Source organism: Helicoverpa zea, chromosome 7 (genome assembly GCF_022581195.2).
Source record: "Helicoverpa zea isolate HzStark_Cry1AcR chromosome 7, ilHelZeax1.1, whole genome shotgun sequence".
Lineage (NCBI taxonomy): Eukaryota > Metazoa > Arthropoda > Insecta > Lepidoptera > Noctuidae > Helicoverpa > Helicoverpa zea.
This window is the reverse complement of record NC_061458.1, coordinates 5,004,800-5,032,301: the sequence shown is the minus strand read 5'-3', so window position 1 is coordinate 5,032,301 and position 27,502 is coordinate 5,004,800. Positions and strand designations below refer to the sequence as shown.

General features: G+C 37.1%; 6 protein-coding genes and 1 long non-coding RNA gene across 7 annotated transcripts; 4 read left to right on the top strand and 3 right to left on the bottom strand.

Annotated features, from left to right (window-relative positions):
* The first annotated feature begins 582 nt into the window (after positions 1 to 582).
* Positions 583 to 5,350, top strand: LOC124631600 (sphingomyelin phosphodiesterase-like). Its single transcript, XM_047166085.1, has 10 exons — positions 583 to 727; positions 807 to 952; positions 1,781 to 1,942; positions 2,056 to 2,214; positions 2,302 to 2,682; positions 2,891 to 3,066; positions 3,284 to 3,478; positions 3,741 to 3,911; positions 4,348 to 4,525; positions 4,801 to 5,350. The coding sequence occupies exons 1-10, from the start codon at positions 664 to 666 to the stop codon at positions 5,128 to 5,130; spliced, it is 1,962 nt and encodes a 653-aa protein (XP_047022041.1). The 5' UTR covers positions 583 to 663; the 3' UTR covers positions 5,131 to 5,350.
* On the bottom strand, positions 5,337 to 7,283 carry LOC124631602 (ubiquinol-cytochrome-c reductase complex assembly factor 1). The gene is made up of 5 exons (XM_047166087.1): positions 7,130 to 7,283; positions 6,796 to 6,963; positions 6,323 to 6,601; positions 5,768 to 5,962; positions 5,337 to 5,498 (listed from the first exon to the last, which is right to left on the bottom strand). Exons 1-5 carry the CDS (start codon positions 7,154 to 7,156, stop codon positions 5,418 to 5,420), a joined length of 750 nt encoding a protein of 249 aa, XP_047022043.1. The 5' UTR covers positions 7,157 to 7,283; the 3' UTR covers positions 5,337 to 5,417.
* Positions 7,284 to 7,693: 410 nt separating this feature from the next.
* LOC124631601 (ATP synthase subunit beta, mitochondrial-like) lies at positions 7,694 to 9,450 on the top strand. The gene has a single exon (XM_047166086.1). The coding sequence runs from the start codon at positions 7,787 to 7,789 to the stop codon at positions 9,335 to 9,337; it is 1,551 nt and encodes a 516-aa protein (XP_047022042.1). The 5' UTR covers positions 7,694 to 7,786; the 3' UTR covers positions 9,338 to 9,450.
* A 1,396-nt stretch (positions 9,451 to 10,846) lies between these two features.
* On the bottom strand, positions 10,847 to 16,830 carry LOC124631804. The gene is made up of 10 exons (XM_047166412.1): positions 16,692 to 16,830; positions 16,040 to 16,235; positions 15,763 to 15,924; positions 15,248 to 15,532; positions 14,723 to 14,885; positions 14,320 to 14,467; positions 14,017 to 14,176; positions 13,395 to 13,638; positions 12,370 to 13,110; positions 10,847 to 12,291 (listed from the first exon to the last, which is right to left on the bottom strand). Exons 2-10 carry the CDS (start codon positions 16,226 to 16,228, stop codon positions 10,973 to 10,975), a joined length of 3,411 nt encoding a protein of 1,136 aa, XP_047022368.1. The 5' UTR covers positions 16,229 to 16,235; positions 16,692 to 16,830; the 3' UTR covers positions 10,847 to 10,972.
* A 438-nt stretch (positions 16,831 to 17,268) lies between these two features.
* On the top strand, positions 17,269 to 19,264 carry LOC124631805 (NEDD8-activating enzyme E1 catalytic subunit). The gene is made up of 6 exons (XM_047166414.1): positions 17,269 to 17,741; positions 17,820 to 17,980; positions 18,097 to 18,265; positions 18,345 to 18,594; positions 18,669 to 18,888; positions 18,968 to 19,264. The coding sequence occupies exons 1-6, from the start codon at positions 17,404 to 17,406 to the stop codon at positions 19,180 to 19,182; spliced, it is 1,353 nt and encodes a 450-aa protein (XP_047022370.1). The 5' UTR covers positions 17,269 to 17,403; the 3' UTR covers positions 19,183 to 19,264.
* Positions 19,265 to 19,864: 600 nt separating this feature from the next.
* LOC124632050 (signal peptidase complex catalytic subunit SEC11A) lies at positions 19,865 to 21,498 on the top strand. Its single transcript, XM_047166703.1, has 4 exons — positions 19,865 to 20,028; positions 20,110 to 20,369; positions 20,522 to 20,699; positions 21,296 to 21,498. The coding sequence occupies exons 1-4, from the start codon at positions 19,981 to 19,983 to the stop codon at positions 21,344 to 21,346; spliced, it is 537 nt and encodes a 178-aa protein (XP_047022659.1). The 5' UTR covers positions 19,865 to 19,980; the 3' UTR covers positions 21,347 to 21,498.
* Positions 21,499 to 21,621: 123 nt separating this feature from the next.
* On the bottom strand, positions 21,622 to 24,566 carry LOC124632051. The gene is made up of 2 exons (XR_006984571.1): positions 24,447 to 24,566; positions 21,622 to 22,548 (listed from the first exon to the last, which is right to left on the bottom strand). It is a non-coding gene; the product is annotated as an uncharacterized LOC124632051 (long non-coding RNA).
* Between the last annotated feature and the right edge of the window lie 2,936 nt (positions 24,567 to 27,502).

Below are 27,502 nucleotides of genomic sequence, written 5' to 3'. Positions count from 1 at the left end.
TTGACTCATCTTTCATTTTTTTGTAAAATGCCAATAAAATTTTATTAGCGCATTTATTAGCAATATAATTAAGCACAAATATACCTACTAAAGTAAGGCATCACATAAGTGTATAATCGATTCTCTAAATCCAATAAACAAATAATTATGATATTTTATATTAATAGCGGTTCAAGTCTCCCGGACTTCCCCTATGTATTTTCTAAGTATATCTTGTCTTAGACACCAATGACTGTGTTTCGGATGGCACATTAAACTGTGGGTCCCGGCTGTCATTGAACATCCTTGGCAGTCGTTACGTGTAGCCAGAAGCCAGTAAGTCTGACACCAGTCTAGTCTTCGCTTGCTCGGTGGTAAAAATTTAGCCCGCGGTTAAAAAGCAACTTTGCACTCTTTTATAACAAAAACTCTCTCTCAATTATTCTTTCTATTAAAAATGAATTTTCTTTTTGTTATCAAGTTTCCACTGGCAGAAAATGCACCCTATATAAATAAACATACTTGGGCTATCTAATGTAAATAGTGTAGCCCGCATAGTATCAATAAATGGCGATATTCAAAAAATTACAATAAATTCTATCGCTATTTATCGCTTATCTCGTTTATCCATATAAGGTGGAATTATATTGTTATCATTCGTTGTCGAGCAATCAGCCTGGCAAGATGAGGGCGTTAGTATTATTATTAACGCTATTAACTACGACTTTTGCAACTCAGTTGTCTATAGGTAATGTTTAAAAATAAATTAATTAAAATTAAAAAAAAAATTGTGTTCCAAAACTAGAAAGTGCGTATTCGTGTTTTAGATGGCATAGAGGAATTGTTTAAAAAATACGTAAAAAATGAGTTGAGTGAGCCGGAATCTCAACAGCTGCAGGATGTCATTGATATACTGCACCGACCAGAGCATATATCCAGAGCGAATTTCGAGGACGCTCCAGAATTCAGAACGGTAAGGTCCACTTACTTCTAGTCTCATAGGAAACACTTTTTCAATGTGCAGAAATTCTGAGTGCAGGGCACATCAAAATAAATGAAGTAGGTACTTGATAAAGTTGCCTTATTAGAAGTCCATAATTAACAGGCACTGCCTCCAGCTATTTTTTTAATGTAGTTTTACCAACTTTTCCTATACATAGTTCTCCGGATTTCCTCTTATTTCCATATCAAATCGGTGCTTTTAAAATGCACCGGTTAAACGTAAAACATCGCTATCTTCCCATAGTCTGCAAAAACGCCTGCTAGACTTTTGACATTTCATAATGTGAAACTTAGGTGCAATGTAAGTTCATTCATCCTACAGTAATACTTACTTCCTAAGTATGCAAAGCTTTATGTATTGCATGTATTAATTCGATATCAGTATGTAGGTAAATAACGTAAAGACGGCTAGTTTGTATCTTATCGTAACACATTATGGGATCGTGGTACTTAAAATCACGATTATCATCAAATCAAATCGGCGGTTTATGGATTATAAACAAAAATATCTGGTTGCGCATTGTTACGTTACATACCTGCATACATCCATGACAAAGCCCTAGAAAAGATCGTCTAAAAAACTTCATCCCTCTGAAATCAGCTTATAGACACCTCGTCATGCGCAACGTTTTCATAATACGTTCACTATCTAGTATTCATTAGTAGCCACCCTTGGGGCGGCAAAATTATTTATCGAGTCTAAGAAACTTATTTAGAAGATACATGTACCTACTGAAAATGACAGTTTAAATAGGTTTAAAAATTATATTACTTCGTATTTACTTACATAAATTTCCAGACCCTGGACTGCTTGATTTGTCGAAGTGCGTTTGCTACTGTTTTTGAAGGTGTGAAGAACGGTCAATCAGATGAGGAAATCACACAAGTAGTTATTAACCTCTGCTCAGTTTTGGGAATTGAATCTTTCCACGTTTGCGAGGGAGCTGTTGGGACTAATGTGGTAAGAAGTATAAAACTTACTCTACTCAGAACATTCTATTCAAAACATTATCTATATGTTTTTGCGAAAATAAAATATAATTTGTTTCAATTATTTTCAAAACTTATTTACAGCCTATAATAACACACATCATCAGAACAACACCAGCTGCTACACCCAGAGCATTTTGTGGACTAGTACAACAAAATGCTGGTAGCCCCGATGCCTGCAAAATTGACGACCCTAGGTTCGAATGGCAGGTTGAACTACCCGATCCGGCGCCGACAACGAATGTAAGACAAGCTTTCATAGCGTAAATTATTTGCTCTGTATTTTCTGGATTAACTTCTAAGACGATCCTTGTAACTACTCCCAAACAGGCACCAACCCCCGATCGTTTACCACTGAAAGTCGCTGTCATCACTGACGCTCACATTGACCCAATGTACGAAGCCCATGGAGTAGCCGATTGCGACGAACCTGTTTGCTGCCGAAAAGGACAAAAACCCGCTCTACGATACACCTACAAATCTAACATAGAAGAATCTATAATTGAAGAAAGTATTAAGAACAGTACCGTTGATGTTGTACTAGATTTGAGTGTGGCTTCAAAAATACGTGAATTAAGAAAGTCTTCCCAAACACGATTTGCGGCGCCACGAAACGCACAACCGGCCGGATATTGGGGCGATTATAGAAACTGTGATACACCACTTTGGGCATTTGATAACGTTATTGATACCATTACTGACTCACATAAGGTAACTGAACGAATTTTATAATCTTGTAAATTGTTAGGAAATTCTTAACTGGATCGGTAGCAAAAACATGAGTGATAGTAGGTATCCTATCTTTGATAAAGTGAAAGGGGTAACTCTGTAATAGAGCTCCAATAGGGATACATAATTCAAATCTACCAAATCAGCCTTATTTTCTGATGTTTTTAAACCTCGTTTAATGGTATTTCAGGGAATTGACGTAGTATACTACATAGGAGACACTATCGACCATGGCGTTTGGGAAACATCGTATGAGCTGATCGAAGATATGAACAGGCACGTCATTGACAAAATCAGAAAGAACTTCGGCGACAATGTACCTGTCATTCCAGTTATAGGAAATCATGAATCTCAGCCTACAAACCAGTAAGTCGCTCATACAAGTACTTACAAGTTTTTAGTAGATGACCTACGCAAATGTACGAAGTGTCCCTTGAACAATATTTCAATGCCAAAGGGTGTTGCCAGACGAAACATAAGTCTGAATATAATAGACAAAAGAAACATATTGAGGAGTCGAAAGGAAGCAAAAACGAACGAAAGTCCAAAGCAAAAATTTCACAGGATCTTTTATTTTTTTCAGATTTGCACCTTCTTCTGTGGTGGGCGATCATTTAAACACAACCTGGTTATATGAAGGCCTTGCCAGGAAATGGCGTTATTATCTGACTGAAGAAGCAAAGAAACATTTACGTGATCGAGGGGAATTCTCTTTAATGGTCAGACCGGGGTTACGAGTTATTACCTTAAATAACAATGTAGCTTACAAATATAATTGGTAAGGATCTATTTTGGACTTCTGGATACCCCTAAACGATTGCGTTAGTTAAGAGGACCCATTTATTGCTGACTCGATCACATTAGCATCTCTAAATAATAGAAAAGGACCTTTTGATTTTTGCAAGAAGCAATATCTTCAAAAGAGGTTTTAACTTCAATTATTCCACATCTACATCCTACATCAATGTCTCCAGAGTTAATAAAAATAGAATAACATCACTGCCTTTTTATATACAAACTCTGTAATATTTTCCTTAAAGGTGGCTAGTCTACGATCCCCTAGACCAGAAAAGACACTTAGACTGGTTGATAGAAGAACTATACAAAGCAGAGCAGGCTGGAGAGAAGGTTCATATTCTGGCTCACATCCCTCCAGGAGTCAGCGATCTTACACTCACATGGACCAGAGAATATAACAAAATCGTTAACAGGTAAAATACAGATTGATTGAAAAGTATACAAACACCCGAATTGAGAACCTTCCCTCATTTTTAGGGAGTGTGTCAAAAGGTACTAAAATCCAAGGCCAAAGCCTGCCGGGGCTGCAGGATTGTTCGAAAGAGTTACTGCGGCCCAGGGACATAAAGGGCTTCGAAAGGGACATGATGGGTTTTAGTCAATAAGAGTCTGACACTCCCTCACGCTGCTAACCCACAGCGGGAGGGGTCCTTTGATGATTTCCCATAAAAGAAGTCTTCTCACATTGATTCAACATTTTTGAACACTTGCGAATTCATATTTTAGGTACCCACACAGTACCTTTAAGGAATGTTATTGCATGTTAATCCTATAATGACGCAATTATAACTTGGACAGAAGATTAATTATGCGATAAGTTTTGTATCTGATAATATCTACTATGCGCAGGTTTTCGAAGACAATAGCGGCTGAATTTAACGGTCACACTCATTCGGACGAGTTCAAGATATTCTACAGTCTAACGGATGGGAGCCCTATTAATGTAGCGTGGGGGGCTGGAAGCACAACTAGCTATACTTTCTACAACGTCAACTACAAAATTATTGAATTTAACCCTGTTACTTATGTAAGTATTTTTGGGAGCTACAGTCCTTTTCAAGACTTACCTCCCCACTCAGAGACATTTAATGATTACTTATTCTATGCAATTTCGAAAAGGTCCAGTTAAGGTCCAGTTAGAGACCGGGCTAGCATATAAGGGGAAGCCAACAGAACTTACATGATGAATTTAAATAACTAAAAAATACACTGACGTGACACGAAGGCGCAAATCTTTGTTTTTGAATATTATTAACTTAATGAGCTTGCAAAACTATAATAATTATCCTTTTCTATCCACAGCAACCAGAAAGTATTGTCAACTACGTGTACAACCTAACTGAAGCGAATCTATGGCCAAACCGCCCACCGCATTGGTTCCAACTTTATGACATAAAAAACACATTTGGACTCGTAGACTTATCGGCTGCTTCCATGAACGACTTAGTATTTAGAATGGTCACAACCAATAGAGAATTGTTAGACTTGTATTCAGCCTTCTTTTCAAAAGTGAGCGATGATCGCATGGGCTGGTGCAACGATTGGTGCAAAATAGATAATCTGTGCAAAACTGTTGTCACTGTATTATGGCAAAGGCAGAAGTGTGATGAATTACAGAGGCTTTTCTGGTAAGGAAAGTGAGAGAGGCTCCTATTTTTTAATTATGGCTTAAAGGCTTGAAACTTGAGCAGAATGTTGGAAGACAGCCATTCTACAAAGAAAATTGCAACCTCCAGTCTTTTTAAACCTTTTGAGTGATATTATGAAAGCAAAAATGTACAGTTTAATTATTTAATTCTATGCTCTATGATTGTATGAAGGGTAACTGAAATATAATATTTTTATCAAACAACAATCGATTTTATTTTCTTTTTCTTTACATAACTTAAATTCTCTAACTACCTACAAACTAAATAACTTTAGTGATCTAATATACTTAACCAAGTTATGTTTGGCTTGGACTTCAAGTCTTCACTTGGGATCTTATCTAATTGTGAAATCTGTAAACAAATTACAAAAATATTTAGGACATGAAATTAATGTATAGATTTATCTCTGAGTGCGCTACAAGTGAGTTTTAGTTAAGACATCTCGACTTACGTATGGAAAACATGCAAGTAATTTATTTTAGGCTAATGTATTTAAGAAAACTATTTATTGTGTGAATAAACTAGGAGCTGCCCGTAGTTCAACGGTCTCCTATGGAAACAAGCTCTTCCTTCATATTATTTAAAATATTAGCAAAGACTATTATTAGGTTGTTAGTTACCTGGTGTCTAATAAACTTGACAAGCCTCTCAATGTGTTCAGCTTTGACATCTTCAGATAAGGAGTAGAACCTCCTCCAGATGGCTGCAGCCAGAACTTTGTCATCGCTGAGCCCTTCATCATAGGCTACCAGGGCTGCTTGGAACTGCTCCGACAACTCTGACACTTGCTTTCTTGCTATTGCTGGGTTTGCTCCCTGAAATTACATAGGACAAGGGACGTATAATTACATAGTTATATTGGTATTGATATTGTATTGGTTTATTTCATGGAGTAAAAGGTTCAATCTACTGGATTCTTGTCAATTTCCACTCACTATGGATTTCAAGAAACAATCTATCTTTGCATTTGCTTATTAGGGATAGCTTAATAGAGTAGAATTTTGACATTAGTGTCATACCAAAATATCAATTTCCTATCTCTAAAAAGCTTTTTACATACAGTAAAATAGTATCTCTTCTGATATACTTTATAGCCAAAATATAACATAAGAATCTACTCCTAAAAATGTTTACAAGAATAAACAATGAAAGTGTGTTAAAAATAAGAGCTTTACCTCCAACAGTTTAATTTTGTTCGCCACATCTGCCCAAAGGGCTTCAATGATACAATTTCTAATAAAATGCCCATCTCCTTTTATGTACTTCTTCTTATCTCCAGTTGGTAACACAACGTCTTCAGCCATGTATCGGACCATAAGCAACCAGACATGCAACTCTGTGATTGTGAACCATGAGACAAATGTGTCTGGAAGTTCTAGGCTCTCAAACCAGTCTGCATAAGAGACATTCTCAGGTATGCCTTCATAGAGGAAGTAGCCTGTGAGTTTTAAACGCTGGAAAAAGAAAATGATGTTATTGTCTATGATGCTCCTACATACATTTTATTTATGTAAGTTTGCTTATTTACTGAATAATGAATAAAAAGATCGTAGTTTAACCTTATTCTAAACATATGCAGGGTACTGTAGGTGACTTATATTCCTGAACATCTGAGTGGGATACATTTCGATGGCTTAAAAATACTTACCGTTCTAGATTGGTCCATCCATCCTATAGCATTCATAAACTTCTTAACATAGCTGTCTTCAACAGCCACAGTATTCAGATTTCTTGTGTTTGCTTTCGTAATACATAAGCCACTAACGCACGGTCTTGCATAGTTGATATTGATGCAGCCCCGCTGTTGCCACAGTAACTGAAATTTAAGTTAGAATTTTAACACAAGAAGAACTCTAAAATGTCTTTTTCAGAGCTTATCTGACCAAAACGGTCAGCTGAACCTAAAATTAGTTTGAAACAGAACTCTGGAGATGAGGTGAATAATGTCAATGGTTCTGTAAATTAATTATCACATCACATACTCGAGATATTGCACGTGAGCGGAACATGCTGCTTACAGAATTTTATACCAAATTCAAAATATGCAAGCACTTCGAAAACAACATTCCCATCACATTCAATCACATTTCCATAGGAAATATTTTTAGCTTGACATGACACTGACACTAATTGACAAGCCCGAGTAAAATGTCATAATTTTAACAGACTATAAAATGATTGACTGATTGGAAATTGCAAGAAACCTCAAATCGGTACACCATCGAACTGGGTTAAATATCATATGAACAAGAACTATGTCGTAAAGATACCCGATGCCCTGGCACCTGATAAAGCTGACTGAGACACCAACTGCACTATCCCGGGCATTACCAGTATAAAAAGCAGAGGATTTATTTAGATTTTACAGCTTTGAAAGAGTAGAAGTTTTTCCGGTAAGTAACTTCATTAATTTCACCAATTATTTGTAGTATAAGTCGAATATTAACTAATTAGTTTCTGAAAAACACATTTATTTTAACTTTCGAGAACATAGCATAGACAATGCAATTACAATTTGACAACACTGGCCCGTTCAATAAGTTCACGTTTTGCTATTTCGTGTCTTGTCTATAGTATTTTTAAGGTTACATAATTTACGGGCGGCCTATTCGACGCCCAAGTGCATTAAATTATCAAAAATGTTGGGGGCTGTAAGTCGGGTTGGAAGCGGCCTTTTAGCCGTAAAGTCGGTAGCTGAGAAAACCCTAACCGAATGTGGCAAAATCGCGACTGTGTCGGCCATCAACAAAAGGGATTATGCAGCTAAAGCCGCCGCTGGCAAAGGGCAAGGTAAGGTAGTCGCTGTTATCGGTGCCGTAGTGGACGTTCAGTTCGAAGACAACCTGCCACCCATCCTAAATGCTCTCGAAGTACAAAACCGCCAACCCCGGCTGGTGCTGGAGGTGGCGCAGCACTTGGGAGAGAACACCGTCCGCACCATCGCTATGGACGGTACCGAGGGTCTGGTCCGCGGCCAGCCCGTACAAGACTGCGGCTCGCCCATCCGTATCCCCGTGGGCGCGGAGACCCTCGGCCGCATCATCAACGTCATCGGTGAGCCCATCGACGAGCGCGGCCCCATCCCCACTGACAAGACCGCCGCCATCCACGCCGAGGCGCCTGAGTTCGTAGACATGTCTGTCCAGCAGGAGATCCTCGTCACCGGCATCAAGGTCGTCGACCTGCTCGCCCCCTACGCCAAGGGAGGAAAGATCGGTCTGTTCGGTGGTGCTGGAGTCGGTAAGACTGTACTCATTATGGAGCTGATCAACAACGTCGCCAAGGCTCACGGTGGTTACTCCGTGTTCGCCGGAGTGGGCGAGCGTACCCGTGAGGGTAACGACTTGTACCAGGAAATGATTGAGTCTGGAGTCATCTCCCTGAAGGACAAGACCTCCAAGGTATCTCTTGTGTATGGTCAGATGAACGAGCCCCCCGGCGCGCGTGCCCGTGTCGCTCTGACTGGTCTGACCGTTGCTGAATACTTCCGTGATCAGGAGGGACAGGATGTGCTGCTGTTCATTGACAACATTTTCCGTTTCACCCAGGCTGGTTCTGAGGTGTCTGCCCTGCTGGGTCGTATCCCCTCTGCTGTAGGTTACCAACCCACCTTGGCCACTGACATGGGTACCATGCAGGAGCGTATTACCACCACCAAGAAGGGATCCATCACCTCTGTGCAGGCTATCTACGTGCCTGCTGATGACTTGACTGACCCTGCCCCTGCCACCACCTTTGCTCACTTGGACGCCACCACTGTACTGTCCCGTGCTATTGCTGAGCTGGGTATCTACCCTGCTGTGGACCCTCTCGACTCCACCTCCCGTATCATGGACCCCAACATTATTGGAGCTGAGCACTACAACGTTGCCCGTGGTGTCCAGAAGATCCTGCAGGACTACAAGTCACTCCAGGACATTATTGCTATCCTGGGTATGGATGAGTTGTCTGAAGAAGATAAGCTGACTGTGGCTCGTGCCCGTAAGATCCAGAGGTTCTTGTCTCAGCCTTTCCAAGTGGCTGAGGTGTTCACTGGACACGCTGGCAAATTGGTCCCCCTTGAGGAAACTATCAAGGGCTTCTCTAAAATCCTGCAGGGCGAGTATGATCATCTACCTGAAGTAGCGTTCTACATGGTTGGACCCATTGAGGAAGTTGTGGCTAAGGCCGAAACCCTGGCCAAGTCGTAAATCACCGGGAGAGAGATGTTGAGGCAGGCACCATTATAAATCCGTAATCAGTTGTTGGCACATGTATGCATGAGGGAGTTATGTTATTTCTAAATAAACTTAGTGGAAAATAACATTTCATCATGTTTTATTTACGTCCCCGTGTTTTAACGTGTTACACGTATTTGAAGTACAGTCAGCAGCAAAACTAAGCAATTATAACGGTCAAAATTATAAAATACCTGAACACAAAGCTCTAAAGCAAAAGCTGTCTTCTGTTGAGCGAGTTGAAATGTCCAGGTTAATTTGTTTTGATGTCGTAACGAGAAGAGATAGGAGATTTTATTATTCAGGTAATTTGCAATTTTCATTGTGGGGATGGACTTCTCTTGCCGACTGTACTAAGCTTCCAATACTACCGATACAAATTAACGAAATAAAATTGAGTTTTGTTTTTAATACTATTATTTTATATTCTAGGTTAGGTTATAGATCGGTTGCACCGATCTATAAGTCGATCAAATCCTTCCTTCTAGATATCTACTTGAAAATTTGCTATATTATTGCCATTATATTTATGTACCTATTCTACTGTTTACCTACTACCTAACATTTTTTTTAACACCGACCTTAACCTAAAAAACACGAATTGTACAGTTATGCAATAGTGGTACCTACCAAAATATTAAGAATCTCAACTTAATATGAAAACAATCGCAACGTAGGTAGGTATACCTGCTAAATCCCACGAATTTGGTTATATAGGCAATATTATAATTTGCTGAATTTGACCTACTGTTTGCAAAATTCTACACCTCACGGACTAAAAAAAATCTAGTACCTACGGAATAGGGTGATCACAGGACCATCCTTCACTTTATGATAATAGCTAATAAACAAGGTATCTATTTATAGTGTGATAAAATTCCAAAAAAGAGCACCTAAAAGCCTTCGAAGGTTAATTTTATAGTAATTGGCTAGGTTAAATTACAAAGGTAAACCCACAGGACAACGTTCCTCCTCCTACCCATAGTTAGCTTTAGTTTTTTAGATGTAGGTCAGTAAATAACTTGTCCTATAACAACTGACCACGGATGTAGAAGTCTTTATTGCGCCTATCTTAAATGAACATTGTCACATTATCAGCATTACAACACGACTTCATTAGGTACCTAAGTATATAATGAGTTAAAGCGAACTGAACCAAGGTCAAAAACAATAGCTAATAAAGGTAATATTTACTCTTCGAGAAATACCAACTTCTTTTCGTAGGGCTAGTGCCTCGTCCGCGTCTACATCCTGAAGGAACTTACAACATTACGATAAAAGTAGGTTGTCTCCTTTTTAAAGCGCTATCTAGGCTATTTCATCAAAATCGGTTTGTGGATTATGCGTAAAATGTGATCAATCGAATTAAGTAGGTACCTACAATGGTTGCGCCCGGGCTAAGTTCATAACTCGTACTAGGGACTTGAGATCTCGTAGACATCTTAGCTTTAATCTGAGATGGGATAAATAAAATCACGAAAATTCCTTATAGTAATGTAATTTGTTATTCTACCTAAAGCATATTGTAATAGGTACTAATGGTTAAAACGAAATGTGCTTCGAAGCAAGAACAAAAATAAATGTTTCAATAATTTCTCACAACCATACTTAAACGGTTGTATTAACAATTTCTGATGTGCTATTGTGAGTAACACATTCTTCAATACTGTCGTCGTGTATAATAGCACCATCGTCAACGGTACTTGATTCATCATTTACAATTTTGACATCCTCATTATCAGTCGAAGCACTCTCATCAGCATCGGTGGGTTCAGTGCTTGCGTCGAGTTTAGGCGGTTCTATAATAACGTCATCATCAACCTCAGCAGATTTTTTTACATTATCACCATCATTTACTGTTGAGGATTCAATTGGTGTTTCGGAAGACGCTGAAGTTAGTACTTCATTATTTTTATTAGATCCTTCAGTGATTGGTCTAGCTATAGCACAGTCAACTTTGGGAACTTTTACAACTACAACTTGATCCTGATCGTCTTTGGAGCTTCTTTTATTTGGATCCTTTAATTTGATTGTTTGAAATTTAAGAGGTGTGTTTAACGTTTGTGTTCCGTCCTTATTTCTATTGATTGGCTTGATTACTAATATTTTAGTCTTCAAACCAGATTTTGTAAAATCTGTGATATTTTTATTTATTATGGGATTTTTCATAACTTCTAAACTTTGACGACGAAATTTAATTGGGACTACGGCAGGAAGGCTTTTTGGTTTTATTATTTCATTCAATTTACTTTTTGAACTGGTTTGTTCTTTAGGTGAAACAGTCTTTTCATTTACTTCAATAACGGGGTTAACGTCATTTGTACTAGTTTCTTCAACAGGGGCTTTCTTAGGAATGACTTCTTTCACAGGACTAGCACTCTCTTTTGGATCCTCGTTATTGTCTTTTTTAGGAGAAATTTTATCACCCCTAGAAATAATCTTAGGCAACATAGGTCTCACAAATATATTTGGAGGTCTTGCCTCTTTTTGAGGATAAATGTTAGAGAAATCAGTTTTCATGTGTGCTCCAGCTTTCTCAACAGATTTCTTTGACATCGTGACTAGAGCGCCACAGCAATCTCTGTTAGCATTATCATAATTTGTTTGAATTTCTTGCTGAACCTTTTTCTTGGTTTGACCCGATTTCGCAACCGCCATCGTTAAAGAATCTCTATATCCCTGTGCCTCCATCTTTAATAAGTTTGACAAATCATATTCAAAATCTGCATTTTTAGGTTTTGCTTTCCTTCTTACTGGTCTTCTAGATGCCACAGACGGCGCATTGTCATTTGGTAATTGTCTTTTGCCATCAATATCATCCATGTCTGAGGAGTTTTCTTCAAAGTTCTTGATATTTGACGAAGTGTAGTTTTCCACGAGATTTATATTTTTATCAAGATTTATATCGCCATCTTTGTCTTGATTAGCTGAAATAGGAAAATTGATGAAATTATTGAGGAATAAGAAAAAACGTCCGATTTCAGTCCAACAAGGATTATACCTACCTTTAATCGCAAATTCTTTTCTTCGTTTTGCACCAGTTTTAGTCTGATAAATTTTTCGTTTTCTACTTACTCCTTCTAACCGGGTACTACTTGAAGAACTGTCATCTGATAATCGACTCGAATCACTGGAGCATCGACTAGGCCGCCTAGAATCAGGACTAGTTTCATTAGCTTCTGGCAATTCATCCACAGACTCACACAGTTCTAATGCTTCAGTACCATCAATAGCTTTTAAGGTACTAAAATAGAAGTCTTTATCACCTTTCAGCTTATGCACGACTTTGACATGCTCTGGTAGCTTTTCGAAATAATAATGTTTATAGTTACACAATTTGCAAGCATAACGCATCCATTTAATGTGATCGGCTACGTGATCATATAATTCTTGTATTTCACTAAATTGGCCATCACATCTCTTACAGATCAGTTTGTTCATGTCTACTTCCGATTGGATTCTCTGCTTATAAGCTGCAAGGTTACTTTTTTCTGCTTGATGTGCAAATGGTAATCTTATATTAAGTTTAGGTGCTTCTATTTTATTTATTTCAGGTTCTTTTTCTGGTGAATCAGTTGCATCGTTGGACTTTTGTTCATCGTCACTAACATCCATGGCGGCATCATCGTCTCCATCTTTATCCTCTTCATCATCGCCGTCATCTTTGCTTTCTTCCACAATTTCCTTTTCTTCTTCTTTGCTTGCTTTAGACAACATTGGCGGATCTTCTTTGGGAAGTTTGTTTTCTGCAAAAAATATACATTTTTGTAATTAATATTAATATAATTTATTTGCGTACTACAAGCTTTTTGACAAGGTCTTTTAGTAGCTAAGAACAATAATCGATTTGTTATAAGCGCTAACGTCATAAAATTAACCACCGTGCAAGATTTGAGACTCCTTACTCCGCACTTGTTACACAGTTGCACAGTTTCTGAGATTCCATGGTGAGTGAGAGTGATCTTTTGCTATTATGCATGTAAGTATAGATTAATGGTAAACAGGACAAGCAAATACAGCAAGCAATTACCATTAGCATCAGTAGTTTTGGCAGGCAAGTTCATATTAGGAATGTTGGCAGGTGGGCCTTTGTGGTAGTCTTTGCGGATTTGAATTTCGATCTTTTTAGTTTCTTGCGGCCTCCGCGAGAGGGCGCGGGAGCGCGGCTGGCACGTGTGCGTGTGCGCCGCCAGCGCCGCGCGCCGCTCGAACGCGCGTCCGCAGCCGCCGCAGCGGGGCAGCTCGCCGTCACCCTCCATGTTGTCCATCCACGCCTACAGGAGATGAGGAAATAGTTTTAAAGTAAACGTAATTAAAGGCTGTCTGATAGGGTTAATCTTTTGCCGGCTCCTTTTAGGCCGGTTTTACACCTGAAAGTTTTGGTCGCGAGTAGCATAGGTACGTAATTAACTTACAAATGTTGAACTCCTTCATAAGTCATTTATAGTCATTTCTTTGAACTCACAGAAGTTACTTATGTAATTTTTATGGAAGCAACTTACAAGCGTAAAGTCGGGGTTACCCTGAGTTCCATATGTACTAGGAGTCTAGGAGCTCTTTTTGTTATCAGAGCCCAAGGCTTACATACAGCAAATACAGACAGCATTATTGCTGTCCCAATGTAGGAAAATTATTTTAAGATTGTGACCAACCTGATTTTCTTGTTCCAATCTTTCTTCCTCAGTAATTTTCTGAGCAGCAGCAGACTTCATGTTATTCTTACGTTTCTCATAGAAGGCGGGAGGATTGTTCATTTTAAAAGCTTTCGCTTGAATTGATTCCCTCAGTCTCCTGATTTGAGCTGCAGTTTTTCTGAAAATTAATATCTTTTTAAGAAATAGGTCAAAAGTGCTTTTAAAAAGTTACTCAAACTCAGAGAAGTTTAAATAATTTACTAGCGCCTTCAGGCTAGTTGGCTTTTTACAAAAAAAATTTGTTCTATGAACTAAAATCACCTGTGTACTTTGAAGAGATGCCTGTATACACTCCAAGAAGTGGAAAATATCTCCAAGCAATCAGGACATGGATATACCAAACGACTTTCAACATGTTTGTATTTCATGTGGAATTTCAATGTCTTTTGAGTTGAGAACTGCATGTCACCTGTAACATAGTTTTTCGGATTCAATTAGGATTCATAAAGACAAGAAAAAGAGTAAAAACAGTAAACTAATATCTTAATAAATATCACACTTATAATATAAAAACGTTTGATACTTCTTCATGTGTAAACGTCTGAACAGATTTTGATGAAACTTGGCAGTAATATAGCTTATGCATCAGAATGACAAGTAACCTACTTTTTATCTGGGTGAAACTTCTAGCAGAGGCTAGTATTAAATAATAAGGTTTACTTACATATTTTACATTTGAGTACATTAGTGTTATCACTATTGTCATCATCATCACTTATTTGAATGACATTATCAACTTCCTCAGTAACAGAACTCTTTATTTTGAAATTGCCATCACTTTGTAATACAGCTATATCTCTTGATAGAATGTTGTCCAATTCATTCACCTAAAAATAGAAGTAACTCAATTTTAAATATAAAATATGTGTACAGTGGTTAGTATAATATCTTGGAATTGGGTCCTCTGGTCTTCGGTTTGATTCCTGGTGTATGTGACTTCTACATATACATATTTTGTTAATAGTTGCCATTTTAAAACAGCAGAGTACATTGGTATCTTAAATATACATTTAATGTACCTTTTACTATGAAAAGCATTAAAATATGGCATATTGTGTAAAGCAAGTTAAAATGCCATCTGTTCATAGGAGTACCTACCTTAATTTGTACAGAGACAGTAGGCACCAAAAATAGTTTTTTGAGAATAGTAAGATTATTATTTATAATAAAATTTAAACAAAATACAAACCTGTACTTTCATGTTTTCCTTCTGCTTGTCTTCACATGACTGAACATTTTGGAACACGGCTACAGAACTGTTAGGTATCTTATGTAATTCAATTTGTTGATCCTGGTCATTATTTTCATAGACACCTTTATTTTTAGCAATTTTTTCTACAATTGCTGTCAAATCCTTTGTTAATGGTACCCGGTCATCAACCTCATCAGGTTCTTTATTTTCATTTTCAATAGCTTCCTTTAGAGAATCCTGATAACCTTGCTCCAAGTGTTTTATTTTCATAAGTTCTGTAATCTGTAATAAGAAAGTTACACTTGTAAGTATCATATCATCATAGTCAAAAGGAATGTTTGTTTATTGGGTGGAGGAAATAAAATAAAAAATTTATTCACTTGTAACATCCCCCTTATACTTGAGTCTATAGGTAGTAGATAATAATGTGTTTTGTGTTCTTAATACAAGGGGGAATCCCATCACTGGTATAACATAGATATGTAATACATAAGAAGTTTGGTATTACTTACCGTTGAAGTAGCATTGATAAAGTGGCTATGAATGCCAGAGTTGAACTTCTCCTTGCAATACACACGTTTATGAGATATGAAATTTGCTAAGCTTCTAAATATATTTCTACAGACTTTGCATTCATATAGTAAATCACACTCATTTGATAATAAGTCTTTGAGCTGAAAGAGTAAAAATATAAATTAATTGACATGAAATGTGTTGAAAATAAAAAAAATATTTTTTATGAAACAATTTGGTTTATAAAAATGAATTTGTTTGTATTTTTTTACTTACTTCTTCAGTAGCCAAGTCAAATATTTTCCTTGCTTGGCCAAACCCTGTAATGCTAGTTTGAATAGGTTTTCTAAGCAAAGCAAAGTCTGTATCTTCTGCCTCTTCAGTAGTTTGGACTATTGTTTTTGAATTAGTCTTACTTCTATCTTCTTTACCTTTTGTTTTGGTATTCACCTTGTTACCAGCCATGCTGAACCTAAAATGATAAGCACTATTATTAGATATGCATATGACGTGTTATACGCGAATATGTACGAAAATACGCAAAATGTTCGATTAAAAGTAACTTATCAGTAAATTACTGCCGAAAATTTCAAATTCATCTACCACGCATTTTATGTTGGCACCGTTTTGTATAACGCTGACCAACCATGTTGACAATGAAGTAACAGATAAACCTTTACATATAAATAAACAATACATTCAACTTTAACCATACTATTATTTAACGATTTCCTCAAATATTGGGCCGAGGAACGTACTCATTAGTTCTATCTACCTCAAGCATGGTAATATCATATTCCACAGCCACCAAGACATTCGCCGTCTCTCCCTCAAATATACACAATAACATGAGATTTTATGCCACATAAAGATATTTAATAAACATAATAATCAATAAAGATTACGACACAGGTATTTATACACTTACAGTTACGAGTAAATCTTCACAACCGCAAACTTGAAAAACCTAGTCTTGCGACAACTGCACCTCCATCACGCCTCCATTTTCAACAAATGAATATCAGCTATAGTACGTAACTGAGTTCTCATGGCCATGAGTAAACTATAGCATGTAAAGAAAAAAATATGAATAGAGTTTTTATGTAACATTTTTATTAATGATAAAATAAATAACACTATTATTTATTATTAACATTACTCATGTTATTTGGTAAAAACAGCAATAATGGTTGTTTACAATAGTGGTATTTTCATTGATTAATTAAAGTACCCCAGTTTCCATTCGAACGTTTCCCATTATCTACCGCTACCAGGACTAGGGCGCCACTAAAGTATTTTTTGAAACTTGTTTTATAATGAAGATTTTAAAAGAGTACCTACCCACTTTAGCACAATGCCAAAATTTAATAAAATCTAGTTCTTTTGTTGCCTAGTTATTTTATTAAATGCTATACAAATTCTGATGACAATAGGATTGAAGATATATTTTACCTGTACATACAAGAAAGAAAATGCGGAAATGCGACTTCTGACATTGACATGAACTTAAATGTGACAGACAACAGACAGACGAGTTTATGTTGGGGTTTGTTGTAATCCATACCGGCTAAGGAATTTCTATTGTTTTATTTACCAAAAGGTCCCTTTCAGCAGTATCTAATTCGTATCTGCTTAGTATCATGGCATCCGGCGAGAGTCTAACATCTGATAATCAGCAAAGAAGATGGCATCATATAAGAAAACTTTTGGAACGATCTGGACCATTCTGCCATCCAGATTTTGAGCCTTCTCCAGAAATACTGGACTTCATTATGGATTCCTGTAAAGTGCTCATCGTGGGTGCGGGAGGCCTCGGCTGTGAATTACTCAAAGACTTGGCTTTGATGGGATTCAAAAAGCTTCATATTGTGGACATGGATACGATAGAACTGTCTAATTTAAATAGACAGTTCCTCTTTAGACGAAACGATATTGGATTATCTAAAGCTAAATGTGCCGTCGAATTTGTCAACAAAAGGTAAATATGGGAATATACAATATACAGAAACCTCCTACCTTAGTTACATGGCTACTAGTACAATCTGATTCCTTTCAGGGTACCTGGCTGTGAAGCGGTTGCCCATCATTGTCCAATACAAGATCTAGATGAGGGATTTTATAGACAGTTCCACATAGTTGTCTGTGGTCTTGATTCCATTGTTGCTAGACGCTGGCTCAATGGCATGCTGATGTCACTTTTGCAGTATAACGATGACAGTAAGCATATTATGAACTATTCTTATGAGTATGCCAGAGTTCCAATAGTGAAGAACTACAGGGACCTATTGTGACAAAATAATTTAGAAATAAAAAGATACTTAATTAATTTTCAGGAAGTTTAGACCAAAGCAGTGTTATTCCCCTGGTTGATGGAGGGACAGAGGGTTTCAAAGGCAATGCTCGAGTAATACTGCCTGGCATGAGTGCTTGTATCGAGTGTACTCTAGATCTGTATCCACCACAGAAAACTTTCCCACTTTGCACCATTGCCAATACGCCAAGGTATCATTTTTATATCTGATATAATTTTTAGAACATTAACTTCACTTTGGGCATGAAATAACATTAGCTTTTTTTTCAGGTTGCCAGAACATTGCATTGAGTATGTGAAAGTCATTCAATGGGCTAAAGAGAACCCATGGGGTGGCAATATAGCTTTAGATGGTGATGATCCACAGCATGTAGCCTGGGTGTTTGAGAAAGCACAGGATAGGGCATTGAAGCATGGCATATCCAATGTCACGTATAGACTAACTCAAGGTGTCTTGAAAAATATTATTCCTGCGGTTGCTAGTACCAATGCTGCAATTGCTGCTTGCTGTGCTACTGAGGTACGTTTAGAAGAAAAAATAGTTGTCTATTAGAAATCCAAATGTGTAAGTAACATATATAAACCTTCTTACAGGTTTTCAAATTGGCCTCATCATGCTGCACAAACATGAACAACTATATGGTGATGAATATGGCCGATGGTGTGTACACATACACGTTTAATGCGGAGAGAAGACCCGATTGTGTTGCTTGCAGTAACACCACTCGAATTGTTGAGATTGACCCTGATGCAACTCTACAAACAATCTATGACAAGCTCTGTGAAGATCCTGCATTTTTAATGAAGAGCCCAGGTTTGATAAACTTGTAAATCATCAAAATGGCAATTGTAGTTAAAAGAGAACTTAACACAATAAATCTTTTTTTTTTCAGGTATAACTACAGTAATCAATGGCCGCAACAAGACTTTATACATGTCGTCCATTAAAAGCATAGAAGAAAGAACTAGAGATAATTTGAAGAAGAAAATAACAGCATTAGGATTGTACAATGGTGCTGATATTCTTGTTGCTGATATTACAACTCCCAACACTATTACAATAAAACTGAAGTTTCTGGAGAATCAAGATGTTGAGATGGGGCGATAAGAATATACTCCTTTTCAGCTGATGAAAAATTGAAATAAATTATTTTATGCCTTGTATTCATGAATAAAGCTTTTCAGATTCACTTTGTACTTTTTCTTTACTTTTACCTCTTTTATAAGAAAAATCACTGCACTCGAAAATACCCTTAGTTAATTAACTTTAGAAAACAATGGCCTTATGGAAATATTTGTATAGATCTAGTTTTTTTTTAAGATAATGTACAGGTTTGAAAATGTAAATCAATGCACAGCCTATGTTATGTGAGGATAGTCTAGCTTTACATCAATTAAATAATTTTTAAATCGGTTCAGTACCTAGTTTTGAAGCCTTTGTGATACAAACAAAAAAATGTTTCCTCTTCATTATATTATAATATGAATAGGGGCCATCAGTCCTGAAACATTTCCACAATTCAAAATTCCGCGCCTTTTCCGCATAGTTCATGTCATAGAGTATAGATAATTTAGTAGATCTGTGGAAAATCGAAATGGCGGTGAGACTAGAGGTGGACTTTGCAATCGTTACATTTATTGGTGAGGACGACAGTAATAAGTTAATAATTTATTCGTTCTTTGTTATTCTTATAATATTGTTTATATAAATATATTAGAATTATCGTTAATTTTTTCGGTTAAATATGCAATGAAAGCTTAGGCGTGTCTAAAATTGTATCGATAAACGTTGTTTACTCTAAATATCTGACGTGGTGCTGTCGACAAGACGACAACAGGGAAAGGCGATAACCAAAAAATAAAATACCTTTCCTGTAGTTGTTAGAGAATATTTACAAAAACCAAAATGTTGGACAGCATATTCGATGATGTGAAGCGCATGAACAAACGGCAGGTAATGTTTCATTGAAAATTTGTAGAACTACGCCAGTATTTTACCGGCTGTTACTTTATGTTTGTGCCATTTATTTTTCAGTTCATCTACCAAGTATTAAGTTTTGGTATGATAGTTTCTTCAGCCCTTATGATATGGAAAGGACTCATGGTTGTAACTGGCAGTGAAAGCCCGATAGTTGTGGTGTTGTCTGGTAGTATGGAACCTGCCTTCCACAGAGGTGATTTATTGTTTTTGACGAACTATCCTGAGGAACCCGTGCGTGTCGGGGAGATTGTTGTATTCAAAGTAGAGGGACGCGACATTCCAATCGTTCACAGAGTTCTAAAGCTTCATGAAAAGTGAGTACTTTTGTTAAAAGTCAATTTAAGTAAAGTAAGCATCTTTGCCTATGGTAATTTATGAACTCAGTTATTTTCTCTGCTGTACTTGGTATTAATAGTTAATTATACTGGTGACCTATTGTCTAATGATTGATTGTTTAATATTTCAGGAACAATGGTACAGTAAAATTCTTGACTAAAGGTGACAACAACAGTGTTGATGACCGGGGCTTGTACGCTCAGGGACAGCTGTGGCTCACTAAGAAGGATGTAGTGGGCCGTGCAAGAGGTTTTCTGCCTTATGTTGGAATGGTCACAATTTATATGAATGAATATCCAAAGTTTAAGGTAAATGGTCCATATTTTCATGAATTTGTTTCAAGTAATAGATGAAGCTTAGATTCATATGGGTAAATCATTGTTTCTGTTCACCTAAAGGTGTTGTTTTTAACAAACAAATATTTTCCTTGAAATATTGGATGTAGAAGTATCCATCCTTAGATGAGTTGATCCTGTTTTATAGAGATTCCTTTTTTCCTTATCATCATGATACATATGGCCATATGCCACTTCTAGCATTTGCAGAATTTGTGAGCATGCTGCAGGAATTGAAACATGATAGTAAATATGTTTTAGCTCAGTGCATCACATGATCAATTTATTCAATCCAATTTCAAAGATGGCAGAAATAACAAAACATACATTATGTTTTACTCTGCAGCCACTGTACAAGCTAACAATCAACTAGGGCCATTTTTTCAATCATCAGTTAAGTTCTATATGAGGAATTAATGTAACAGACCTGACTGACCCTACTGTCTGAAAGCTGTCAAATATCAAAACATATTCCTTAGATGAAATCTATCTGGCGATTGAAAAATCTGCCCTTAACAAAAGTAATTATTAGTTCAAGTCCCCACTTAAAATGTACTTTTTTGTTGCAGTTTGCGGTGCTGGCATGCTTAGCAATGTACGTATTGGTACACAGGGAGTGACAGCTCTAATTTGATCTGAAGTGTTGTTAAGATGGCCGTCTAAAGAGATGCATTTGGCTCTGTGGATGTATTTAATTTTATGATTAAATGAAAGTTCTCTCTAGTGTTACTTAAAGCCATTGTTTTACTTAATGCAACAATTTCAAGACTTATTTGGGGTTTTATTTAAGACGCTGTTATTATTTATTAGACATTTAGTTCAAATAAGAATCACTAACTAGTGTTAAAGTTGTTTGAAATAAGTGTAACAAAACAAGGATTAAAACAAGTGAAAAAACAATAGCAACAGCTTTTTAATTTCAATGTGATAAAGGTTTAAAATTTGAATAACTGATCGTAAATTCTGTAAAATTAAGTAGCTGTATGCTTGAATTTAAGATATGTTTTAGTACAAAATAGGAAGACACTATGATTCATAACTAGATTTATAGAAGTACTAATACTTGTTTGTAAAACCAGTTTTATAAATATTGAGGAAAAGATTAAACTAAATTGAGGAACTGGGTTGAGGAGGTCAGATAGGCAGTGCTTCTTTTAAAGCACTGGTACTCAGCGAAATCCGGTTAGACTGGAAGCCGACTCCAACATAGTTGGGAAAAGGCTCGGAGGAGGAGGATTAAACTAAATTGAGTACCTATTCTTTTCCAAAGTCATCCATCATATTACATTATAATTGCTATATAGATGTGTCTTCTCTACACACATGAGTTTTTTGGTTTCAACTGCTAACTGCTGTTATTTTAATTAGGCAATTTATGCAAAGACATAGTGGACTTTTTCTATGCATATTCCAGAATAGCTGTTTTCCCGCGGTTTCACTCGCGTCCCGCGGGAACTACTGTACTGCCCGATAAAATATAGCCTGTTATTCGAGGATAATATACTTTCTCAACAGTGAAAGAATTTTACAAATCGGTTCAGCAGTTGCAGAGACAAACAAACAAAAAAAAAACGTCTTCATAATATATGTAAAACTAGGAAGCGAATCCATTCGCTCGCGTTAACAATCTTGGAAAGAATTGCCTCTCGCAAGGTACAGTACTAAGCTCAGTCTATCCATTTTAGCTCCAGTCCCTGCTTGCTACTTTAGCGCTGAAATTGCGTTAAGCTGACACTACTTGTTCGGCCGAATAATAGTGCTTCGTAGTTTCCAATGAAGAAATCCATAAACTGGTAGTCTCGTTAATATTGCATTATGTGATCTGTGAAATAAAAAGGTAAAAAAAAATAATAATGAGACATAAACTTATTTCGTGGACAAAGTAGGTACCCTGTAATTTTGTCTATGGCTCAGCCCTTGGATATTGCCTGTTCTAGGACTGAAACCCTAATATCTCTATCCTTATCTATTATCTTGTCTGCGCAGACACTGTTTCCCACCCTCATTGTTTGATGGATTTAATTCGACACGATCAGAGAGAGATCAGACGCAAGCCATTACGATTTACAGTTAACTACGTGCGCCCAAAGGCACGAGTGTATCACAATTATCAGACTCTGGGTTGCATTGGAAAACCCAGAGTGATTTCGGCCCGACCCAGGAATTGACCCGACATTCCGTGCATCATCATGCATGACAACGCTATTGCGACCACCTAGACTAATAAATTATAGGAAACCGACTAATACAACCCACAGATATGTACGTAGGTACTACCTTCGTAGGTGTCTAGGTAGTTACATATTATTCGGTTACATTAGTGTTAGCCACCTGATAGTTTTACCTAGGAACCACATCGACTTTATGTAAAAAGATCTTAGAACTCTCAGATCTTTGATCTGAGTTAGAACTTATATGTTATTCTTTCATGGCCTATCACTGACTTGCATCTTAAGCGCGTAGATAGACTTATGTAGCGACTTATCTATACACTCACCTACCTACTTTTTATCGCTTGGTCATAATGATTTCAACTTATTTAAGTAGATTTAAGTTATAAGTGGGAATCTGCCAAGAAAAAAGTGCGTTGAGAATCATAAGATTGATAGTTTTTTCATCCCGGGCCGACATTTGCTAGAAGCTGGTAATGATACGGACCACTGATCTGGTTTAAACCATCTTGAGTTGAAAAAGTGTTAAGTCATTACTCACTTATCTTCAGACACATCATTATAAATACCTTATGTGGGTAGCAATGTACAATTCGCTACTTTTTCTTCAGATGTAGAATATCTGAGTTAATACATAGATAGAGCCTACATACATAGTAGAGGTCCCCTTAGGTATTCTTCTAGGATGTTTTGTAAAACATTAAATATAAGAATTTCCGACTTCACATCAATTATCTCCCAGTATAGATTTGCAAATCTAACAGAGAAAGCTGGAGAAACCGGCCGTAGTCGAATCAGGAATTACAAATCATTCACAAATATAAGACCAAAGTCCTACATACCTATCTATCCATAGTGTCATACTACCACGACCTGCTGTACCTAGAATATCTCCAACAATTTCGTTCTTGAGTCGGTTTCGTTAAAGCTTAGTGCAAACACGTGCGGGCGTTTACGTGGATCCGTCGGGGCGTGTGAAAGTTCTTTGTAAAGAGCACCTTGTCGAATATCCAACCGTCTACTCTAAATGTGTCCGTTCACAACTTTCAACTACATATTTACTACCTGGCAAATTGAAATACGATACCTACATATACCTATATAATGTGGTGTGTAACAAAGAGTAAATATCTCATTTGCCGTATTTACTCACAATAATTAAACTAACACAAAATATTATAATTTCCAAACCATTGACATTAGGTTCAACTATTCGGCCAAATGCTCGATCACATCGTCAATTTATTATTTATGGACAAATAGCTATTTTTTGTAAAGGAACATGATACACGAAAACATTAAATTACAGTATTCAACGATCATTACAAGTTCAACATAGCAGGGCCAAAGTCAGCAGGTACCTACTTGTTGTATGTCAATTTGAGTACCTAAATAGAATTTTCCTTTACCATTACCACATGGCCACGAAAAGCGTATGATAGGGATAGATGGGAGCCTTTGAGGAAAGCCCCTTGCCATGGTTGAAGAAAATTGGGGTACGCAACGATTAAGAACTATTTAATTCAAAGTTGCATAGCTTATAACTTACCTAGACAAAGGAAACAATATAGACAGGTATCTACTGAATCCTTTTAACAAACGAAAAACTCCAAACAATCTCACCAGCTAACACAGCGAATACAATCGAAAATTGATCATGATGCGACCACGAGTCTCGTTCACTGAATGATGAAAAATGACCGGCAGGGTAGTGAGCGGGAAATCGTGTTTCGAAAATGAAACGAACTGCCTGCATCCGTAGATTTGTTCAACATGAGCACGTACGGGTAGGTTGTGTGTACTGTGTACCTACTAGTTCAATCTGTGCAACTCTCTACTCGTCACTGGACGGCGCGATGATTTGATTGCCTTTCGAATTTCCATGTTTTGATCTCCTTATGAGTTGTTCGTGCGTGACTTTGTACATGTATTTGGGTGAAATTGACTGGAAATGTTTGATTTAAGTTTGAACATGATCATTTGCCCACCTACATAGTATAGCGGGTAAGTAAGGTTTTTCTCCTAGGATATGAATGTCCCTTCGAAAAAACACACCACAAATTACACACAAAAGTAAAAAAAGTCAACTGACCGGCATAGTAGGTCTCTTTTTTCTCCTATCTCGATGAACCAGTCGTGATCTACGATTTAGTTAAACAAACCTGTGTTATAAGGACTAAAAACAAAATCGGCGCCATTTTTTTTCAATATAAACGTTGTTGCGTTCAAAAATAACGCAGGTCATCATTTATTCGGATGGTCGATCCCCAGGCGGTGGCCGTATTCATAAACAAGTGCAGCGGAAGTTTGGCAGGGAAGTTTTTGTGTATTTACGGTGTCGCGCGCCCGGCCCGCTGGTGCATCCCAATTCCCAATCCCTATCATACAACTACGTAGGTATGCACTTGGCAAACGTTACCAGAATTTGGCGGTAAAAATTGTCAATCGGTGTTACAATATGTATCTATCTTATCGGTTTGTAAAAATGTAGCTTGACTATGATTTAGGTAGTTTGGCAATAGTCTTTTGAGGTGTTTCTGGGAGAAAACTTTTTACTTGTAGGTTTATGAAGAGCTAACTAGGTACCTGCTCGTAAATGAGGTTTTCAGACTCGGCTTGGATCTGGCAGTTTTTTTTAAGAAATCGAAAATGTCCTATTCAATTTAATTATTTGTTTATGTAGTTACCTAAAACAAGAACAATCTCTTAATTCTTATCTGTTTATCAGATCAGCCATTATTCCAACATCTAATGTTGCGATATCTGTTTTCCCTCAACTGCCGTGGGATCCGATACTTAATTGGTACAAATTACCTACTGTTCATTAGGTAGGTAGGTTGGGACGCACCTATCATGGAAAGTGTAGCTCTATCTATGTTTCCTATTATCAAAATAACAAGTTCACTTTTGTAAGTAGGTACCTATAATATCTTTAGGTACTTTTTTAAATATAAACAGTATCCATGTATTAATCACCCAATAATTAACCAGCATTATCAAAGAATATAAAAAGTGTTGAACTTTCTCATAGTCGGTCAAGAAACAAATTCAGAGCAAGAAAGCATATTTCCCCAGCGACGTTTTACAAAGTCAACAAGCTGTAACTTGGGAAATAAATAAGGGAGAGCAACGATTAATATTAAATATTTGCATTTTAAGTGTTATTCGCCTCAATGTGGTTTTCTAATCAATTTTTATCTTGTTAATAAAGAAACTTATTAACCGTCTTCCCAAAAAGAAGATTCTCAATTCATTGGAATCTTGCTTTTGTATGTTCATTGTTACGTAACACATACTTAGGTACACACAATTATCCTGAAAAGTAATAATGTCTTAGAAGTTTAATAAAGTTATTTACAAAATGTTAGTACAACAGCCTAAGTTAATTTGCACCTGTGGACGTGTGGTCTGAACGAAAACAATAAACTAAAACTGTGTAATTACAAGAGCCTCTTAGGTACAACATTTGACCGCTTCATTAAGTATGTGTCAAGCATTACAGTAACCATGGTGCGTTATGTTCCCCCAACACGAGACGAATGGCCTCTCTAATGGCTGCCATTTTGTTTCCTAAATGTTTAATATCAATAGTGCTCCTCATTCTTCCTCTGTAAGAGTTTTATTGTTCCTAGTTTTACTGCCATCGCCTTTATTATTGTAACTCTTGCAAAATTGTTTAGTTATCCCAAAGGAAACTACGAATCTGTTTTAAGTTTTCAAAATTGGTTCAACGGAAGGAACAACTTCTTGCTAAATCCATATCTGTCTATTTTTCTTTCGTTGCTTTGTTCTTCGTTTTGTACTTTTAATGTTACGTCAAAGAATACAACAGTGCTACTATTATCTGGCAAGTATTTAGGGTAGCGCGTTACGCTTCATTGGATGATCCTTGGCAAAGTGGGATGCGAAATACGTCGGGCAAAGCGTGCCGAGGAGCTAATTAACCGACGCAAGCTGTGAGCAAGAAAAGCTGCCTTTAAACTCCTTCACTACAACTCTTAAGGCACCTTAATTCGCTTGCACAGAGTTCCGAATTAGCTGCTCTAACACTACTTGTACATACCTTCCGTCTTGCTGAATTCGAGGAATGTAGTGCACAGTGCAGTGTACAAACAGAATCTGTAGTTGCACACGACTGCACTTCCTGCTCGTGACCCGCATATGATATCGCTGTTCTGTGCTTACAATCTTTAATTGCTGTTGCTACCTGCGCAGTTTATACAAAAACAACTCAGGAACATCGTAATTTAATAGTAGATTTGTCAGATTTTACTTACTAGATTTAAACTTTGTTCTTTTATCAAATGCCTCCGTCTGCTTTCTGAGCATGTCAGTCGCAACTGACTGATAGAGTAGGCTAACCGGTGCATCTACATAAAACAAAGACTGAAATCATGTTAGTATAATTTAGGAAGAGCAGGATTATAGTAGCTTCCTGTAAGCGGATGTAAAAGCAAACATTTGTTGAAATAACCAACGGCAAGTCTAGGAGTTGATTAGATAGCGTTGTAATAAACTAAATTAGGTTAGGAGAGGATTGAAGCTACAGAATGACTAGGAACCGAACATGATCCACAATAATGTATCGTATTTCAAGATAAATCA

Coding starts and splice junctions, on each gene's coding strand:
- LOC124632050 (XM_047166703.1), top strand. CDS start 19,981: ATGTTGGACAGCATATTCGATGATGTGAAGCGCATGAACAAACGGCAG. Junction 20,029..20,109: donor AGCGCATGAACAAACGGCAG/GTAATGTTTCAT, acceptor TTTATTTTTCAG/TTCATCTACCAAGTATTAAG. Junction 20,370..20,521: donor GTTCTAAAGCTTCATGAAAA/GTGAGTACTTTT, acceptor TTAATATTTCAG/GAACAATGGTACAGTAAAAT.
- LOC124631602 (XM_047166087.1), bottom strand. CDS start 7,156: ATGTTCCGCTCACGTGCAATATCTCGA. Junction 6,964..7,129: donor GCTCACGTGCAATATCTCGA/GTATGTGATGTG, acceptor CTTAAATTTCAG/TTACTGTGGCAACAGCGGGG. Junction 5,499..5,767: donor TCAAGTTTATTAGACACCAG/GTAACTAACAAC, acceptor ATTTGTTTACAG/ATTTCACAATTAGATAAGAT.
- LOC124631804 (XM_047166412.1), bottom strand. CDS start 16,228: ATGGCTGGTAACAAGGTGAATACCAAAACAAAAGGTAAAGAAGATAGA. Junction 14,886..15,247: donor AGGAAAACATGAAAGTACAG/GTTTGTATTTTG, acceptor TTCTATTTTTAG/GTGAATGAATTGGACAACAT. Junction 14,177..14,319: donor CATCTCTTCAAAGTACACAG/GTGATTTTAGTT, acceptor ATTAATTTTCAG/AAAAACTGCAGCTCAAATCA.
- LOC124631805 (XM_047166414.1), top strand. CDS start 17,404: ATGGCATCCGGCGAGAGTCTAACATCTGATAATCAGCAAAGAAGATGG. Junction 18,595..18,668: donor CTGCTTGCTGTGCTACTGAG/GTACGTTTAGAA, acceptor ACCTTCTTACAG/GTTTTCAAATTGGCCTCATC. Junction 18,889..18,967: donor ATTTTTAATGAAGAGCCCAG/GTTTGATAAACT, acceptor TTTTTTTTTCAG/GTATAACTACAGTAATCAAT.
- LOC124631600 (XM_047166085.1), top strand. CDS start 664: ATGAGGGCGTTAGTATTATTATTAACGCTATTAACTACGACTTTTGCA. Junction 728..806: donor TGCAACTCAGTTGTCTATAG/GTAATGTTTAAA, acceptor TTCGTGTTTTAG/ATGGCATAGAGGAATTGTTT. Junction 3,067..3,283: donor GAATCTCAGCCTACAAACCA/GTAAGTCGCTCA, acceptor TATTTTTTTCAG/ATTTGCACCTTCTTCTGTGG.
- LOC124631601 (XM_047166086.1), top strand. CDS start 7,787: ATGTTGGGGGCTGTAAGTCGGGTTGGAAGCGGCCTTTTAGCCGTAAAG.